We start from the raw sequence: 18,309 nt of genomic DNA on the forward strand, positions 1-18,309 counted from the left end.
AGCATGGAATATTGTCAACCTGAGGCAATATTACCTATAAAAATCAAGCGGACCACGCGTCCCTTCCAAAGCCTAAGGGCCAGAATACCGAGCTAACATGACCTCGGCACAAGAAGACCCTAGTTGCCACGCCGGCATAGGAGAAATCCAGGAGCGGACTACGAGTCCCTCCCAAAGCCTAAGGGCTAGAATACAGAGCTAAAATGACCTCGGCACAAGAAGACCCCAGTTGCCACTCCGGCCTAGGAGAAATCCAGGAGCGGACTACGAGTCCCTCCCAAAGCCTAAGGGCCAGAATACTGAGCTAACATGACCTCAGCACAAGAAGACCCCAATTGCCACTTCGGCCTGGGAGAAATATAGGAGCGGACTACGGGTCCCTCCCAAAGCCTAAGGGCCAAAACACCGAGCTAACAATGACCTCGGCGTGAAGAAAAAACACTTTAGTGGCAAAGGCAAGGTATGAAATATTAAAAGCGTAAGTAGCTCGGGTTTAAACCCCACGAAGCATAGTTCATCCCGATACGTTGATCAAACTAAGAAATAGTCAACCAATGCTTAGCTCAGACATACGTTATAATCACTCCGTGATATAAAACAAAGGCCTTAAACGTGACAAATTGGGATAATGCCTACCAAAGAGCCCAACTTCAAGTATGTAACTTTAACAACTCAAATGAGCTCGAGCTTGACTAAATTGGCAAATGAACCTATATAATAGACTTGAATTTGGCTGATCTGGATTGAGCTAATTTTGACAAGCCAAACTCCAATAGCTCATAAAAAGCTTATTTCATGTTCACTCTTATGTTTGATTGGTAAAGATGCGAAAGGAATAATAAATTACACAAATATGAATGGCGTTGCAGTTTAATAATAATTTACAATTCTTTGTAAAGCAGAGGTTATACATTTGATTCCTCTTGTTGTCGGTTCACAACAGATGATGAAGTAGTGAGTTAGTGACCCCTCCGGTTGATTTACTAAAATCCAGACGGTTTACTGAGGTTTAGCTAGATTAATAAGAAGTTCAACATTTTCTGAAAATAACTAACTTCGAATATTGAACAATTTGGATAGTATATAATATTGGGGTGATATATACTCTCTTAACTCCCTGCATTATGTATATAGGGCTCAGATCTGCTACCCACTAGTTTTTCTCACATCCCTACCCATTGGATATAACAGCTGTGCATTGGGAATATTTCATTTTTCATTTTATAGGGACGTATTCCCAATACAGTTTGGGTATAGATGTGGAAACAATTAGTGCATAGCAGATCCGGAGTGGTATCTCTCTCTCATATATATATATATATATATATATATATATATATCATGGTTTTTAAAACTGATCCGGTGACTGAATCGGTCAGGGGTCCGGTTACTGGGTCGAATGGTCTGACTGTTCGAACTGAACGATCAGCCCGTTCTAACAAAAAAAATTAAAAGAATAAAAAGCGGTCAAAACCGTTTGAATGATTAACCACCCGATTCAGCGGTTTACTGACTAAAATCAACGGTTAAAATGAAACCGGTCCCTAGGATTTTCTGGTCCGACCATTATATATATATATATATATAAGAGCGAGCGAGCTGTTGAATGACTCTCACCTGTTGTGGAGAGCAGCCGTTTAGTTTGATTATTTATTACTTTGTTAGTTGTTACATGTGTTTTACAGAAACTACAAGATTTATGAATTTGAATCTAGTTGTTGAGTTGAGATAGGTTGCTATTTAATGATTTTATTGGAGTGCTGATTATGATCATCATGGTTTTCGAACTGCCTTGACCCAGACGGTCAGACTGTTCGGCTTGGGAACTATCTAGGAAATCGGTTTCGTTTTACTCCAAACCCAGTCTCTGGCAAAAAACCATTAAATCGGTTAATGACCTAATGACTTGAGTAGTCGAACCATCAACCCATTTAACCCATTCAATGATTTTGTTTGTTTTTTATTTTTTAAAATTTTTATTATCAGAATGGGCCATCCATTCAAACCAGACAATCGAACCATGACCCAGAAACCAGTGGCCAGAATAGTTCTGGTTCCAAGTCATTTTTTAAAACATTAGTGGTCATTGTAGAAATGAATGTGGTGCTTGAGCCATAGTACCACTCTATCCTTAACAATACTAACCTAAAAATGAATACCAACACTTCGAGGCAATGGATTCTTTTAATTGTTGAATCTGGTAGGGGTGCTCACAGTTTGGTAACCAAACCGTGGGGCTCATTTTGTAACTGAACCTGTAGTACTGGTTTTTGGGAAATCGGTAATAGAAACCTATCGGTTAACTAGTTGACTGGTTTGGATAATCGTCGGTTCAATTCGTTGGCTTTTCGTTTTTTTTAATTTTTATAATATTTATTATAAATATATATAAATTTATAATAAAAAATTATAAATATATATAAAATATTATTTTTAAAATAATAAATAATATATCATCTATTATAGTATATATATAATGTATATTTATTAATTTGTAATATATAAAAAATATAAAAATATATATAATATACATAAATATATATAAAATATATAAAAATATATGTATATCGGTTGTATTGGTTAACCGAAACCGAAACCGGTACCTTCAGTTTTTTGAAAACACTGAATCGAAACCAAATCGACCAATTCGGTTAACCGATTTTTTTGTTCGATTTCGGTTGATTTTTTCAGTTGGTTCGGTTTTTCGGTTTTTTTTTTGCTCACCCCTAGAATCTGGTGCAATACCAACACTTTGGTTCGGATTTCCTCCCAACCAAAAAACTGTTCCAACACTGATGTATATCCACACATCCCACCATACATATGACTGATGAGTCAAGATTTTTTGCCCACATCTACCCACATAACATCGCAGCCACACATGGAGAACATCTCATTTTCCTACAACCTACATGGTTTTATGCAGGGGGAGATGTTCCCAATTCAAGGGGATAGTGCGTTGTGAGTAAATGTGGACAGAGTTATCATAGGCAGGTGATCCGGTACCCACCGTGTATGAAATATGCGGACCTAGATCTTGTTGGAATGTTTTTTTTTTGGAAGATGTAGACTCACAAACCTTATTCTCTTCCTTACTAGTATACAATTTGGAGGCATGAATTGTCAAGTTTTGCTTTACATCAATCTCATAACCATTCTAATGTAACAGTGCACAATTATATTAAGGGATTAAATTGCAGTTTGCTAAGGCTTCAAGGGGTGTTTCAAACCTTCCAAGAATGCATTAAATTTGTATATATTCATCATTTTTGTTAGTTGACATTCTACAATGTCCCAATTTAAGAAATTTAGAGATAATTTTAATTAAATGAATGAACGTGTGTGTATGTATAAGAATAAAGAATATTAATAGAGAATAAGATTCCTCTTAACTAATAGGCATCAAGCATCCAACAATTGGGGCTTCAGAAGAGTTACTTTTTGGTTATATATATGAATTTCTAGCTTTTCTACTTTGAACTTGAATTCCTTAGACTCAATGATCTTGGATTAGCTTCATCTATGCAGATATGTATCACTGAACAAGGGCCACAAGCCCTTATCCTTGCCAAGTTGCCACTGATTCCAGCAGGCCTCATGCTTAAACTAATTGTAGAAGAAAAGAATTAAAGAAAGCATCCTATCCAAAATAAGCGCTCGAATCTCCTATCCACGGGTGCTCTGCCCACACTTACCCACAAATAATATACAGCCGTTTATTGAGAATATATTCGGTATTTATATATTCGATAAAAGATCCGGTATTCATATCTGTTGGATATGAGAAACTGCTGTGGATGGGATTGATAATCCCTCTCCATTTGAATTGCTTTCTAGTAATTCAATCACAAATAAATTCTTGGGTTTCTCGAACACTTTAATCGAATTTGATTTGGATCGTTTTTTTTCAGATATCCAATAAGGACTGGTTCAATATATCCAATATAATATATTGCAAAATGAATCGAATATCATTTTATTCGATCGGATAACGGGTGAATCGAATTCGATCCAATTCCGAAACAGATCCTATTTTGTCATCCAACCCAATTCTAATATCTGACAAGGGATATCCGAATCCAGTAAAATCAGATAAGATTAGAATTCGTATTTGATGATTGATCCATTCCATTTGTACCGCTATCAGAAAAAAAAAAAAGACAAAAATATGTTCCCTAACTCAGTTTTTGTTTTAACTGAAAACAAGATGATTTTGTTTTAAAAAACAAATAATTATGTTTTTTAAAACAAAAATAAATTTTCACCCTTCAAACATTTGAAAACCAAAAACACATACAACCAAGGACATATCTCTATGTTTTTTGTTTTGAGAATCAATGTATTTGAAATCAGATAGTTTTTTCATATAAAAAAAGAAGATAGTTTTGATTTTTTTCTTGAAACCGGCAACAAGGAAAGGAAATTACATTGATGATTTATATGTTTACTCATAATTGGTCAATGTAGTATATTCTACACGGTTTATTTGGAGCAGAAATATTGGGCTCTGCTGCTCGTTATTCTTTAGGCCCTTTTCATCTGGCAACAAGTTAATTACTTGGGTAAATGTATTTTATGTGGGTAAGTCCGTAAGTGTTACTATATTTATCAATTTTTTTTTTCTAGAAAATGTTCGTTGGATAAGTGACAAATTTCCTAAAGAACCCCTAACTTTTTTATTCTAACAAGTGCATTTTAGTCTTACATAGTTTGACAATTTCTCTCCTAAATGTTTAAAGACTGCATTTGGTATTCCTGATTTTAAAGACTTATCACCTTTTCGCAATTAAAATGACCCTATGAACAATGACTACCCCCCCCCCCCCCCCTTGTTCAAATCTGCCCCATATAGAATGTGCCTCAAAAGCATCCCACAGCATATCTCAACTGTGTATTGGGAACATCTCCCAATAACAAGTATGGGAAATATTCTCAATGCATGCTGAGATGTGCATGTGGGGCGTTTTTGGGATGCATTCTGTGGGGGGCAGATGTAAAATGGGGCCTTCAGGAAACATAAACGTGGATAGACATCTGCTACAATCATTGTCTTATAAAACAATTATTGTGACAGCCCAATAAAATGAGTTTGGATCTACTACCAATAAAATGCTCCCAACAAACTGGTCATTGCAGCTGCACATTGGAAATATCTTCTCATGACATTCATGAGAAGATCCTTACCCCAATGTGCGGCTGCAGTGGCCAGTTGGGATGGTGTTTGGAGCATTTTGTTGATAGAATCAGGGTTCAAAATATCGATACACCCGATACGCCAGTAGGGGCGTATCAGGCTATATCAGTACTTTTTTTTTATTTTTTTCAAAGCCGGTTCAAGGGGATCGGTTTAAGGCTCCTCTACACCTTGAGCCGATCAGAATCCCGATACACCCTCTGTAAGAGCGTATCAAAAAACTCCTGACATGATACATATCAATCGATATGGATCAATACATGTCAATACTTTAAACTTTGCATAGAATATCCCTACCCCTATAAAATAGGGATATGGTACTTTCTTTTACATTCAAAACATTAGGTGAATATCTTTTGATTGCATTGCTAGCAAATACATAGTAATTTTATAGACACGAGAGTGAGTGCCATAATACATGCAGAAGTTCAGGGAATTTTTTTTTTTTATCTGAGAAAAGCTTTAGGGACTACTTGATAATGGATGAAGTGGCTGAATTCTAAATAAAATTATTAAATAAGAATCAGTTGGTGGTGGCTAAATTTGTAAGTTCTCTTGGTCAGTTATAGTGAAGATCTGGCATCAAATCCACTGCCACGGTGCCTCCAGGATTGGAGGGCGTATGGGTATGGGGGATGGGCTTATGGTAGATGCGATATCAAAGGGCTTTTTGATTTGGGCCTGAATCTGGCTTTTTTACTTCAAGGCTCATTATTACCATATTCAAGGCAGCTGATGTGAGATTAGAAGCCTCCACACGAGCATTTTACACCAAAATAAGTAAATATCAGAAGTTGTAATAGCTATTGATACATGTAGCTATGATAAGTTTCTCCAAGCCAATATGTTTATGGAACGGCCAACCCAAAACCATTTTGGCTGCCGGTTTATGGTTCAAACGATCCTCTGATGAAGCTGCATGCTCTTAATTAATACGTTGTTGGCCAGGACCTTGGATTAAAGGAAACCTCATCTGCTTATATAAGCTTTGAAATGGTAATTATACAACGGTGTCATTTGGTAGGTATTTTCAGAAATATCTTTCAGTAGTTATCTCGTCAAAAGACATATTAAGTTTTTGAGGGTTTGTCTGTAAAGATAAAGACCATTTCATAAGTAGTTTGGTCTACTGAAATTTTGAAAATGTGTTTAGATGCTATCTATCACGCAAACAAGACTAAAAAATTTCATTTGATGTTTTTCGAAATTTGGCATTTTAGGTCTTTTTAAGTATTTATACACATACATCTTCTCATCTTTCCAGCTTTTGACTACGAAACGAAAAAAAACTATTTTCAATCTTTCAAGCTTGCTAAAACCCAAAAGACTTGTCAAATGCTGCCAATGTTCACCGCCGTAACGTGGGCAGGCTTAACCCAAGCCTGACATCCGACCTGAGATCTTGTAAGGGTTAGGATTGGGCCAGAAAATTTGTTTTGCTCTCAACTAGTATTGGGCTTGAGTTGAGACCAAAGGTAACCTGAGCCAGGAGTTAAAATGTACTAACTCAATCCAAGAACAACAAGCCCGGTCATCCATCTTCTGTAACACATTTACCCCATTTATATATGTAAATTGCGTTTTTATGCAATTTATATGCATATAATCATTCTATCTACGCTCATGCACAAACATGTATAAATTCACATACCTTATATTATGTATACGTATGTTATGTATGATGTATCTACTGACATCTATTATTTTCTTTTATTTTATCCTTATATTGGGCTATAAGACACAAATGAAAGGTATAAATGTAAACCATGAAAAAAAAAACTTAACGTCTGACCAACTCGCCCTGTCTTTCTGAGCCTGTGCAATCCTGAACTTAACCCAATTGTGTTAAATTTAGCTTACGTTAGGTTGGGGTTGGTCAACTTGGAGTTTAAAGAGTTTAGGCTGGCCCTATGATTTAAGTCTTCTCTTTGGGCTTATGTTGGTCTAGATTGTCTCTCTATTCAAACTTGAAATCCAAAGGCATTGACTGAATAAAAGAAGCTGATTTTAACACATAATCAACAGCCTCAGAGAGAGAGAGAAGCCTGTTAATGGGCCTGTAAACAGCCTCAATGAGCTCTAAGGTTAGAGCACATTACGTCCAAGCCTGGAATTTAGAAACTAACCCTTTGAAACCCAGTATCTAGGCTTGCTTGGGCTTTCATTTTCTTAAATAGTGCAACCCAAGTGTTGATATACTTGGTAGTTAATGCTGCATTTGGAAAACAATGCAAATGGAGTGTAAATCCCGAGTAAATATGCACTCTGGTTCATTTTTGCATGTATTTGACAACATTACTTTTAAGTATTGACAAATGACAGACCAATGCATATTTATATTGATAATAAGATGTAAAAATACATCAATAAAAAAGAAGTAAATTTGCATTCAAAGTGAACTTTTGATAAAAAAAAGCATATACTTTATTAGAATACATGTTTGCATCCATTACTGCTAAAAATCGGTTTAATAAAAAGATAAATTTGTCTGTGCAAAATTAACTACTTTTACAATTTATATAAACCATTTTACACTCTACAAATTTACATTCACACTTATTTGTATTGTTTTCAAACGCAGACTAAAGAGCTTAAGCAAGCATCAGAATTGGAGGAGCCTAGCTACCTAAATCAAATAGTGGAAGAGATAAAGTGAAGAGAGTATTGTAGGTCATTGTATTCTTATAACCAAGGCAGCAAAGATAGCATTTAGACAGAATTGACGAATTTGCAGGTGTTGGGATTGACATGTGAGCGTGGAAAAATAGTCACATTGAAAAGAAATACAAGGATTAACCTATAAGCCAATAACTTATGGATTGGAGTTAAAGTAGCCGAATGGAAAGGAATGATGGAAAAACAAATACAGAATGATCCTCAGATCATTTTCCTTATATATGCAGGTTCTCTTATCAAGAAACAAAAAAAATGTAAAATATGTTTTTGTTGAAGAAAAATTTTGATTTTTTTTGATAAACTGCTAATTCATTTAAACCAGAGAAATATAAACAAAAATTATTAATGGTACTATAATTTATTATATGATTTTTTATATAACCTATTAATGTTTTACTTTTTGCTCTATTCCACACATAGAAATAGGTTAGAGGGCTCAACCAGTCAACCAACTAGAAAAAGGCTTTAAACTAAAGTTGAACGAAACAGGACAAAGGGCCAATTAATGAATAGCAATACTAAGGGCATGTTGGGAGTGTTTAAAAATAAGTGTTTATATAAAATGAGTGCTTATTTGGGTCATTAAGCACTTGTTGGTATTTGGAAAATAAGCCCGAAATAAGTACTTATTTTAAAAATAAGACTTTATTTTTTAAGCCCAAATTTCCAGCTTTTTTTAAATGCTTATACAATAAGCACTTATTCAATTTTTTCTTTCAAAATTATCCCTAGTTGAATTTTAAAATACCACTTATCAAGAATAACGGTTCAGCCCAGGGTTAGAATTTTTAGGCCCAAAGTATAGTTGGGGTGGATGCCAGCTCGGAATTGATGCCAATTCACAGGCGGGCATTGGTGTAGAGTGGGGGTTTTTGACATTATGAATGTTTATAACTCTGTAGTGGAAATAAGAAATCTGCATTAGGCCCGTCCGCACTTCTCCGTAAAATTATCCCTAGTTGAATTTTATAAAAGCACTTTTAAGAAAGTACTTTTATGAAAGAACTTTATAAAAGCATTTTTACGAAAGCACTTTTATGAATCACAAAAAGTGCTTTTATAAAAGTACTTTCATAAAAGTACTTTTATAAAAGTGTTTTATTAAAGTGTTTTTATAAAAGTACTTTCATAAAAGTGTTTTTTATAAAAGTAATTTAATAAAAGTGCTTTCAAAGAGTATATTTTGAAAATTTGAAAGAAAATGAAGAACAAAATAGTCACAAATGCTTATTTAAGTGCTTATTAGAGAGAAAGAGTACCAAATTCCCAATATAAAATAAACATTTGAAAAAGTTCGGTGCCAAATGCAAATGTGCTTATTTGAATAAGCACTTATTCAATAAGCAATTATTTTTAACTTAAGCACTCCCAAACATGTAAGGGTGTCCATGGTTCAGTTAACCGAACCATGGACAATTTTTGCAAACCAAACCGGTCCTATCAGTTTTTCAATTTCGATTTTTGACTGATTTGGTTCTTTGGGTTTTCAGTTTTTTATATTTATAATATATATTATATAAATATATGTATAATACTATATATAAATAATAAATGAGATATAATATATTATAAATATTATAAAAATATAAAGTATATATAATATATTTGTAAGTAGATTATTATAAATATAATATATGTATACATTTATTTATATATATATATATATATATATATATATATATATATATATATATATATATATACATATAAATATATATACCGGTTGATTTGGTTAACCATCGGTTTTTTTCTATGATAACTGAAAATCAAACCAGCCCTTTGGTTTTCAAAAATACCAAACCGAAACCGAACTGATTTATTCAGTTAACCGTATTTTCTAGTTCGGTTTTCTCGATTCGGTTTTTCATGAATACCCCTACAAATATGGCCTAAAAACATGTCTAAACTATGGGAAGAAAACTACAAATTTAAAGGAAAAAAAAAATTGAGATTCTATTTTATAAAGATGGCAACCAGTTCACTTGTAAACTCTATTGCCTAATGGACTGCACTGAGAACAAATGCGTGGGAAACGGGTTACGTAATCGATGAAAGGGTCAAACACACCAGTGCTCATGTTTACAAAAGTTGCATAGCCTGTTATACATGCCTTTGTTTGTAGCAGATTCTGGCTCTGTCTAATGCAGTGGAAATTGACTCAATCTACTAGAAACAAGATGTGTGCAAACGAGTTTCAGACTCCAATTACAAACAAATTGTGCTGTTAGATGTACCGGCAACTGCGGTGTTTATGCATGTGATTGGGAATCTGTGTAATCCCTATATGACTTTGTTTCTAGCAGTCTAATACCAGCAACTGAAATTCAATCTGCCATTTACAAACAGCCTCCCACATGTTTAAGTAACTTTCACATCACAATACACCTCTCTCACCAGTTGGTATTGATCCATTCAAAACGTTTCACATAGAAACAAAAATAGTACAACGCAAGAACAAATTAAAGAATTATTATTATTAGCGCATGTCGCATGATGTTTAGAATTAATGAGTTGCCAAGGCACGGCTTAAAAATTATTTTTCTTATTTTTGTTACTACATATAGTTGGTATATCATAGGGGAATTAGGGGTGGGGAGAGCTCACCTTGCTCATAAATCCCACTGGGGCCATTCCACATATAGCGACTCTGTGCCTCTTATTTTGAACGGATGTTGACTGACCATCTCAACTACTAATTATTCAACACGCTGCTTTCAAAATCCAAACCCTAATTTGAGTGGTTGTTTTTTCTTTCTCACACAAAAATAAGAGATCACCTCAGCATCTCAGGGGGGCGCCCCACATGCACATCTCAGCAAGCCTCGAGTCATCCGAAGATATTCCCAATATATGGTTAGAATTTGCTGTAGGGAGCTGTAGTGTGCCCCTGCCCCTTATGGGAAGCTGATGTAAACTCCAAAACAAAGCCGGAGTCTGACCAAGAGATTCTCATCAACAATCATATATAATCACACCCATAGTCCATAGAGAAGGCAACGTAACTGCTGACTGGCTGACCAACCACTGCGAGGATCTGAATACAAAATCCCCCTCCCAATACAACCACTACTCTCCAAGAATTATTATTTGACGGTCTATGTCTAGCCACGTAACAAGGTTACGTTGGGACCAGCCATAGGATGATGATCGGTTCCATCACCAACGTACAACCTATATAGAGCTAAAGATGATAGCAACTGAGCCACCATAAAATGGCTATTCCTAATTGCACACCACCAAAATATCGTATCGATTGAAGTTGAATGAAGGGACGCAACCATGTTTCTTTTTCTGCATGGCTTTTCATTTTTTTTCTTTCTTTAGAAAAGATGAAGGGTCATGATGTTGAATGTGAAAAATAGCGACCGCCATTTACGATGCGAAGATGCTTACAATTTGCAAGACGGCACTTCTGTAGAGATAGCAGTCCACGTGGCTATGTAAGATGAAGATTGATGTAATGTATGTGTACAGATGTCAGTATATCACACAACCAATCAACGTCACCTACCACGAACAAATCATCAGCGCAGACCGATGACGATTAGACTGACAGAGGAATAGTGTGATTAAGGTGCCGTTTCATTGCATTTTTTAGAGGTCTGGATATAAAAATACTATTTTTCACATCTCATCTGGTTTTACCTCTTAAATGGGCTGAAAATTATAGACTTTGGGCCGACTCTTAACGTGTACGCGTTGTTTTAGAATTGGCCCATTTTTTATAAATGACTCGAGTTATCTTTGATACCCCCAAATTTAGAAAACTCAAACATTCGATCTCTCTCTCTTTGCCCTATCTTCCTGCCACCGCGGTTGTAACTTGCAGCGGTGGTTCTCTCTCCCGATCTTCTCACTCTCTTTGCCTTGTATTCCTGCCACCACCATTGCAACTTGTAACGGTAGCTCTTTCTCTCCCCCTGTCTTCTCTAGCTCTTACTCTCACTTCCTCTCTCTTTGTCCGATATTATTGCCACCGTCACTACAACGACAACTCTCTCTCTCCCGATCTTCTCACTCTCTTTGCCTTGTATTCCTGCCACCACCATTGCAATTTGTAACGGCAGCTCTCTCTCTCACTCCCTCTCTCTCTTCGTCCTTGCCACCGTCACTACAACGACAACTCTCTCTCTCCCGATCTTCTCTCTCTTTACCCTATCTTCGGTATTTCGATGAATAATAAAAATGCTTTTATTAATTATTAAATATAAATTATTTATTAAAACTGAGCTAATAGGCCTCGTTGTAAATACGGGAAATATTTATTTACATAAGTGGCACTTCGAACAGTAAAATAAATAGGCACTCTCGATATTCACCACTCACGCTCAACCACTACCTCTCCTACACGGCTACACCTATACACCTATCCGTGTTTATTGTTTAAGTAGTGTATGGTGTGGGTCAGCGTCTGAGATTTTTTCTTCTCTGCGCGGGTGAGTGGATCCTTTTTCTTTGGACTTCTACGACCGTCTCGTCTGTGAGCCGCGTTGGTTCCCATTTTCCTACTCCACCGAGCCTGTGAGAGAAAAGCATTGTCTGACAACAACGCCTTCCCTTGCTGACGACCACAATGACGAAAATCCTCCCATTCAAGGAGTGAATACTGAATATAGAATTCTATTTACCAAAAAAGGAAAAGACACACGAAAAAAACAGAGACAAATAAAGGAGAAAATCCTGAAAGAAAAAAAAAAAAGGTGTTCTTTCCTACTTCAAAATTAAATCCTTTGTTTGTTACACCCACTAATTTATATGAACCACAGTCGAAACCAAGGGCTATCTAAATCATGATCATCAATTTGTCATCATCGTCGTCCTCAACTACTTGACTGTAATAAATCACAAAACTATTCACAGTCGACGTTTCCACGTTGATTTACGGCAATTCACACCTGCGGCAATCCTCGTCTGCACGCTCTCAAACTCCGATATCTGGCAGGGTATTGTTATTCCGCCTGGGTGGTGGAAGCCATACTCATCCTCAGCCTCCCTCAGCAATTGCGCAAATAGGGGGTGATTAAAGTATATAACCGGCACCAAGAACCGATGGGGGTCGCCGTCTTTCTGACCCACGTACACCGCAAGGTGCCCTTTCGGGACTGTCACCGGCTTCTCGTCCAACGCCTCCCGATCGAAGCGAGTGTACCCGGAAGCTGAATTGGTGCAAGAGCAGAGTCCCTTGGCTCCACGCTTCAGGCATCGGCCCCAGTCGAAAATTTTCGATATGGCCTTGCTTTTGCAGCTAGGAAGGTCCAACCGTAGGTACCCAGCCGGCTTGCTCTTCCGCCTGAATACCCATTTGAACACTGTAACGAGCTTGCGACCCAGCTTAAAACCTCTCGTTTTTCTCATAGTTTGTTACTGTACAAAGAGAAGAAGAGGGAGAAAAGGAATGGGGGGGGGGGGGGGCGATAGAATGATGGACTATGTATGAAGAAGCTCTGTGGAATTGATTTGGTTCAGGAGAAAGGCCATAGGTCTGCTGGACATGGCGAGACGGAAGACAGTAAGGCGGACTTCAAAGGGAGAGGTGGGGATATTTGACATGGTAGGGAGGAGGAAGTGTGTTAGAGAAGAATAGTTTCATCCGGATCTACAACGAACTATTCGATGGATGGAATGGACCGCAGATTCTGTAGTTTTATCCTCTTTCCCTTCTCTTGGGAATCCTCTTCCTCTGTCTGACGTTCACTTGATTTCAACCTGCTCGGATTGTGTTGGGTAGTTGGAGGTGGTGGCGAGATCAGATTCTTCGATCGGAACAGAAGAATATAAGGTTCCTCACACTCCTCTCCTCAGTTGCGCAAGGCCGCAGGGCATTTTATAGGTGCCCGAGGAAGTGAAATTGAAATGTACGGGGATGAATCAGAAAAAATAAAAAAGAAACAAAAAAAGTGGGAAGAGAGATAATTGTGTATTAGTTGCTTTTTGAGCGGCGTGAAATTGTCAGGAGGTTCGGATTTTTCGAGGGCATGGATGGGATGGATTAGATAAATAAACTGACTGTTGGTAATTATTTGAGGGAGAGCGTCTCAACTCAATTCTCCTTTTTTTTCCCTCACCTCCGTAAAATGAAATGATTTTCAAATTCAGGGGATTTCTTTAAAACCTGTCGACTGATCGATCCGTCCGTCCGAACTCCGAACTCCGAACCAGTCAACTGGGGGGAACCGGGGAAAAGCTAAATCAAACACATATTATCCCACCGTTGAAATTCCCAAGTACCGACAGGATGTCAGTCACCCGACGAGAGTGCCCTCATTGGGTAGTCCTACGTGTGTTTGGGTTACGGGATAGGGCCATTATGACTGAATTCAATTGCAACGCGGTAAGGTTGAATCATCAATGTTTCCACGAAACTTGTACACAATTGGCCAACTGTAAGGTTGCGACTTCTGGGTAGTCAACCAAATTGGACAATCCCAGCCACTGGATTAAGTTGAACCTATAGTTTTAATTATTGGTAAACAAGCAAATTAAAGAGCTATAATGCCATGCGATTTTGGTGCAGCCCAAGTGGCACCAATGCAAAGAATCAACAACGGTGGTGAGGTGGGTTTATCCCTTTATGTACGGAATTTGACTTGAAAAATAAAAATAAATATTTTTTATTATTATTGCTTGATAATTGATAATTAGGAGTCATTAAATATCATTTGACACTATATGAATTAACAATAAATAAACAAGTTGTTTTGAAGGAAATATTAAAATAATATTTTTATCAACGGTTGATTTCCACATTAATCAAAATAAACGTTCATCTAATAAATATCTTGATCACATGATGACATAACCAAGCACCACCGTAATCGTTGCTAGGGTAAAATAGTAAATATCGGCCATTAAACCTGAGTCTTGAGATGAGGAACAGTGGTAAGATAGTCCAATCAACATGGATGGACATGCTTCCTCATCATCTATCTTCCGTACATACACGTGGCAGGCATTGGAAACATGATGATGAGATGAGATGAGATGTTCCCTCTGATGAGTAATGAATGAAAGAAATGAACCTGTCGGTCGTTCCGTCGTGAATCGTGATCACACATTTTTATTGCGATGGTCCTGACTCCGGGCTCTTGAATATTTCAATTCCACTTTTACCCATTCTGCGGTTCCGTTTAGAAGTTTCCTCACCCTCCACGGCAGTCTGTCACCTAGACTAGAGTCATAAATATATTAATTAGTACGTGAAAAACACCGTAGAGTCATAAACGGTGCCACTCCAAAATGATACCCATGTCAATATTCAAAAACAACAGGGTTGGGTTGTACGGTCGCAAGTTCATTTCTTAGAATTAGGAAATTAACTGAACGCCACGAACCAAGTGATGCAAAAGCCGTACATGCATCTAGTATCAACCAGCATGGATGCTGCTGAAAAAAGTGGCCTAAATCAATCCTAAATTCCTAATCTCAATACAACCGCTTTCATTCTTGTACCAGAGAAAACAAAACAGTTTCGTTCTTGACGATGAGAAAAAATATTAGGCCCCTGACGTTTCTGACAATCATAAAAACTTCCTCTATAATTTTTTTAGTAAAAAGGACTATTTTTGAAAAATTCGACAAGTATCTCAACGTTAAAGCGGTGGTCAATTTTTCCAAAATATCCATTATACCCTTTTACGAATTAAAATGCTCTATCTTTACTAAAATACCCGTTTTACCAATTTCATAATCCGATTACTGTTTATCTTCTTCCTCATGACGCACAATGACGGTGCACTCCCCCTCCAGCCTTCCCTCTTCTTTAATTATCCCCTCTCTCTCCACCAACACGAAATAATACTATTCACCGTTCCCCCATCCATCCTTGACTGAAACACACAACTACGGCCATCGAATTCAATCTCCACCTCCGGCCATCCTTTCTCTCATTTTCATTATCTCTCTCTCTCTCTCTTAATTAATCTCTTCCCTTCCTCCTCATCCCCCATCGTCTTCTATCACTGCAAACACCCCCTCGGTTACCTCGATTACCAATTTCATCTATTTGAATAGCAGTAGTGGCTGAGTTACTATGACAACCTCATACCATTACCCCATTTTCTCAATCAGTCTCTCTCTCTCTCCCCTCTTTTTCTTCTTCCCTCAATTCCTTCCATTTGTAACCTGAAGCGATCCACCTCTTTGCTTCTACCAATCAATCATCTATTTTTCATCCGTCGACTAGGTCTGAATCTTTAGACTCCCTCTTACCTTTTTCTTCCATTATCTTTACATTATTTTCCATCTCCCCCTCTTTAGCATTTCTTTCTTTTATTTTATTCCCATACCTCTCCACCATGCTTCCTCCTATAATGAACGAGAAATTAGAGTACAGTTCCTGTTGCTGAACGAAATTCTTAGTATCACCATTGGACGGGTACCGGGAATCGGTAAGCATCAACATCGGATGTATTAATGGACCAGACAATTAAGCTGTAAGCATCGGTAAGCACCACTTTCCCATCCCTATGCAGCGAAACTCTGGATCGATGACCATTGACGGGTTTGTTTCGGTTGGCCATTCATACACCATTAAGTTGGTATACTAGATTGAGAAGTTGTATGGTTTGTGTCCGACCACTGGGTAGAATCCACGGATGAACCATTTGTTAGGGGAGATTAGAACGTTTGAAGCAAAATCTTTGACTGATAGAGAGGAACATCTGTTCAAATAACCCCTTGGGGTTGAAAATGCAAAAGAAGAGTAAAAGAAGAAGACACTGAACATAAGAGAAAAAAGGGATGACTCGACAACAAGGAATTGGGTGTTTTGTGTAGGAGAAAAGATAAATTGATCTTAGAATTCGTCTGAAATATTTCTGGAAAATTTGGGGTTCCGCCTTGATTTTTGGTCTCTGTGGACAAACATCGAGTTAACGCTTTTACCAAGGAGGATATTCAAATTTTCAACGATAATAACGTAAAGGCCATGAGTGAGAGAACATAAAGAATAGTCATAGACTAATCGTCACCAGAGGCTCATATCTCTTTTTCTCTTCAAGGTTCGCTGAATTCATTTTCATTGGAAGCGATCAGTGTTAGGCGGAACCTGTGGTTTGCTAGGAAAGTTACTCAACCAAACTTCACCGAAATTGGCTATTACTATCAATTTCTTAAAGCCACATGTGTATCGGGAGGCAGTTCCAACAGTTCGTGACAGAAAACTCTTGCAATTTCACATCTTCGCAAGTTCTGGAGGCAATTTCGACAATTCGTGATAGAAAACTCTTATAATTGTATATCTTCACAAGTTTTGGAGGTAGTTCCAACTAACAGAAAATGTTTAGAGTCGGTGAAGGCCAAGCTGGAGGATGGCGTCCTTACAATCTCTTTGGCCAAGCTGTCCCTGGACCAGATCAAGGGCCTCAGAGTGGTCGGAATCGAAGGTGCTGATGGGGAGCAAGAAAAGCTGAGTGAGGCCAGAGCACTAGTCGTGCCAAGAGACAAGAAATATATAAACTAATTTAAAAAGGGTAAAATGGGTATTTAAAAACATTTGATGCATGGGTTTAACGTTTTCCGTTTGGACCGGTGATGGAAGGGAGATATTTGTTGAATTTTTTAAAAATTCATGGGAGGATTTTGTTAAAATAAAAAATAGGGAGGTTTTTATGATTCTTAGAAAATTGAGGATAGGTTTTTGTGTTTTACCCAAAATATTAAAAACTAAGGATAAATAGACTGCAGTCCTCAGAAATCTGAAATTACACCCTCTTATAAACCGTACCCTGGCCATGGATTTGACATTGATTCACGGCCAGGATTCATCCCACGGGTTCAGATTTCTGGGGTGGACTACTGGACTGAACAATAAAAATCTCTAAAAACTATTTAAAAATTAAGGTGATGTTTGATATCCATACTGATTATTTTTTGTCAATTTTTCAAATATCATGATTTTTGAAATTAATGATTTCTCAAAAATGGCTAGAGTTTTCTATTTTAGTTTCGTTTCTTCCATGTAAACCAGTTTTTGAGAAATCAACTTTAAGTCTATTTGGTACTGGCTTTTAAGTACGTTTGCATTGGAGTTATTATTGTATGCCATGTCATCCTCAAAAATTTGAAATCAGGTAGAAATCATGAAACCACAAAAAAATGTTGATCCTTGAAAAAAAGCCTATTTGAAGAATTGATTTTTTGGAGAAGTACGGACAAGCCCAGTGTGGACTTCTGAATCCCACTGCAGACGTATAGACATTCAAAATGTCTAATACCCCTATTTTATACACAAATGCCCGCCCGAAAATTTGACATCAATTCCCAACGAGCACCTACCCCAATAGCCCAACTGTACCTTTGGCCTAAAAATTCAGACCCTGGGCTGAGTCGTTGTTCTCCCTTAATTTTTTGGTTGATTCCTCTAGCACTGTTGTGACTTCCACATAATAGTGATTTTCAAAAAACCAGGATCGATACCAAACATCACCTAAATAGATAGA

At 37.3% G+C, this 18,309-nt stretch overlaps 1 protein-coding gene across 1 annotated transcript; it reads right to left on the reverse strand.

Moving 5' to 3' along the window:
• Positions 1 to 12,470: 12,470 nt before the first annotated feature.
• Positions 12,471 to 14,325, reverse strand: LOC148848157 (auxin-responsive protein SAUR36-like). The gene has a single exon (XM_088952643.1). The coding sequence runs from the start codon at positions 13,223 to 13,225 to the stop codon at positions 12,725 to 12,727; it is 501 nt and encodes a 166-aa protein (XP_088808769.1). The 5' UTR covers positions 13,226 to 14,325; the 3' UTR covers positions 12,471 to 12,724.
• Positions 14,326 to 18,309: the final 3,984 nt, after the last annotated feature.

This window comes from Nelumbo lutea, chromosome 6 (assembly GCF_056320005.1).
Source record: "Nelumbo lutea isolate HS-2025 chromosome 6, American lotus-T2T, whole genome shotgun sequence".
NCBI lineage: Eukaryota > Viridiplantae > Streptophyta > Magnoliopsida > Proteales > Nelumbonaceae > Nelumbo > Nelumbo lutea.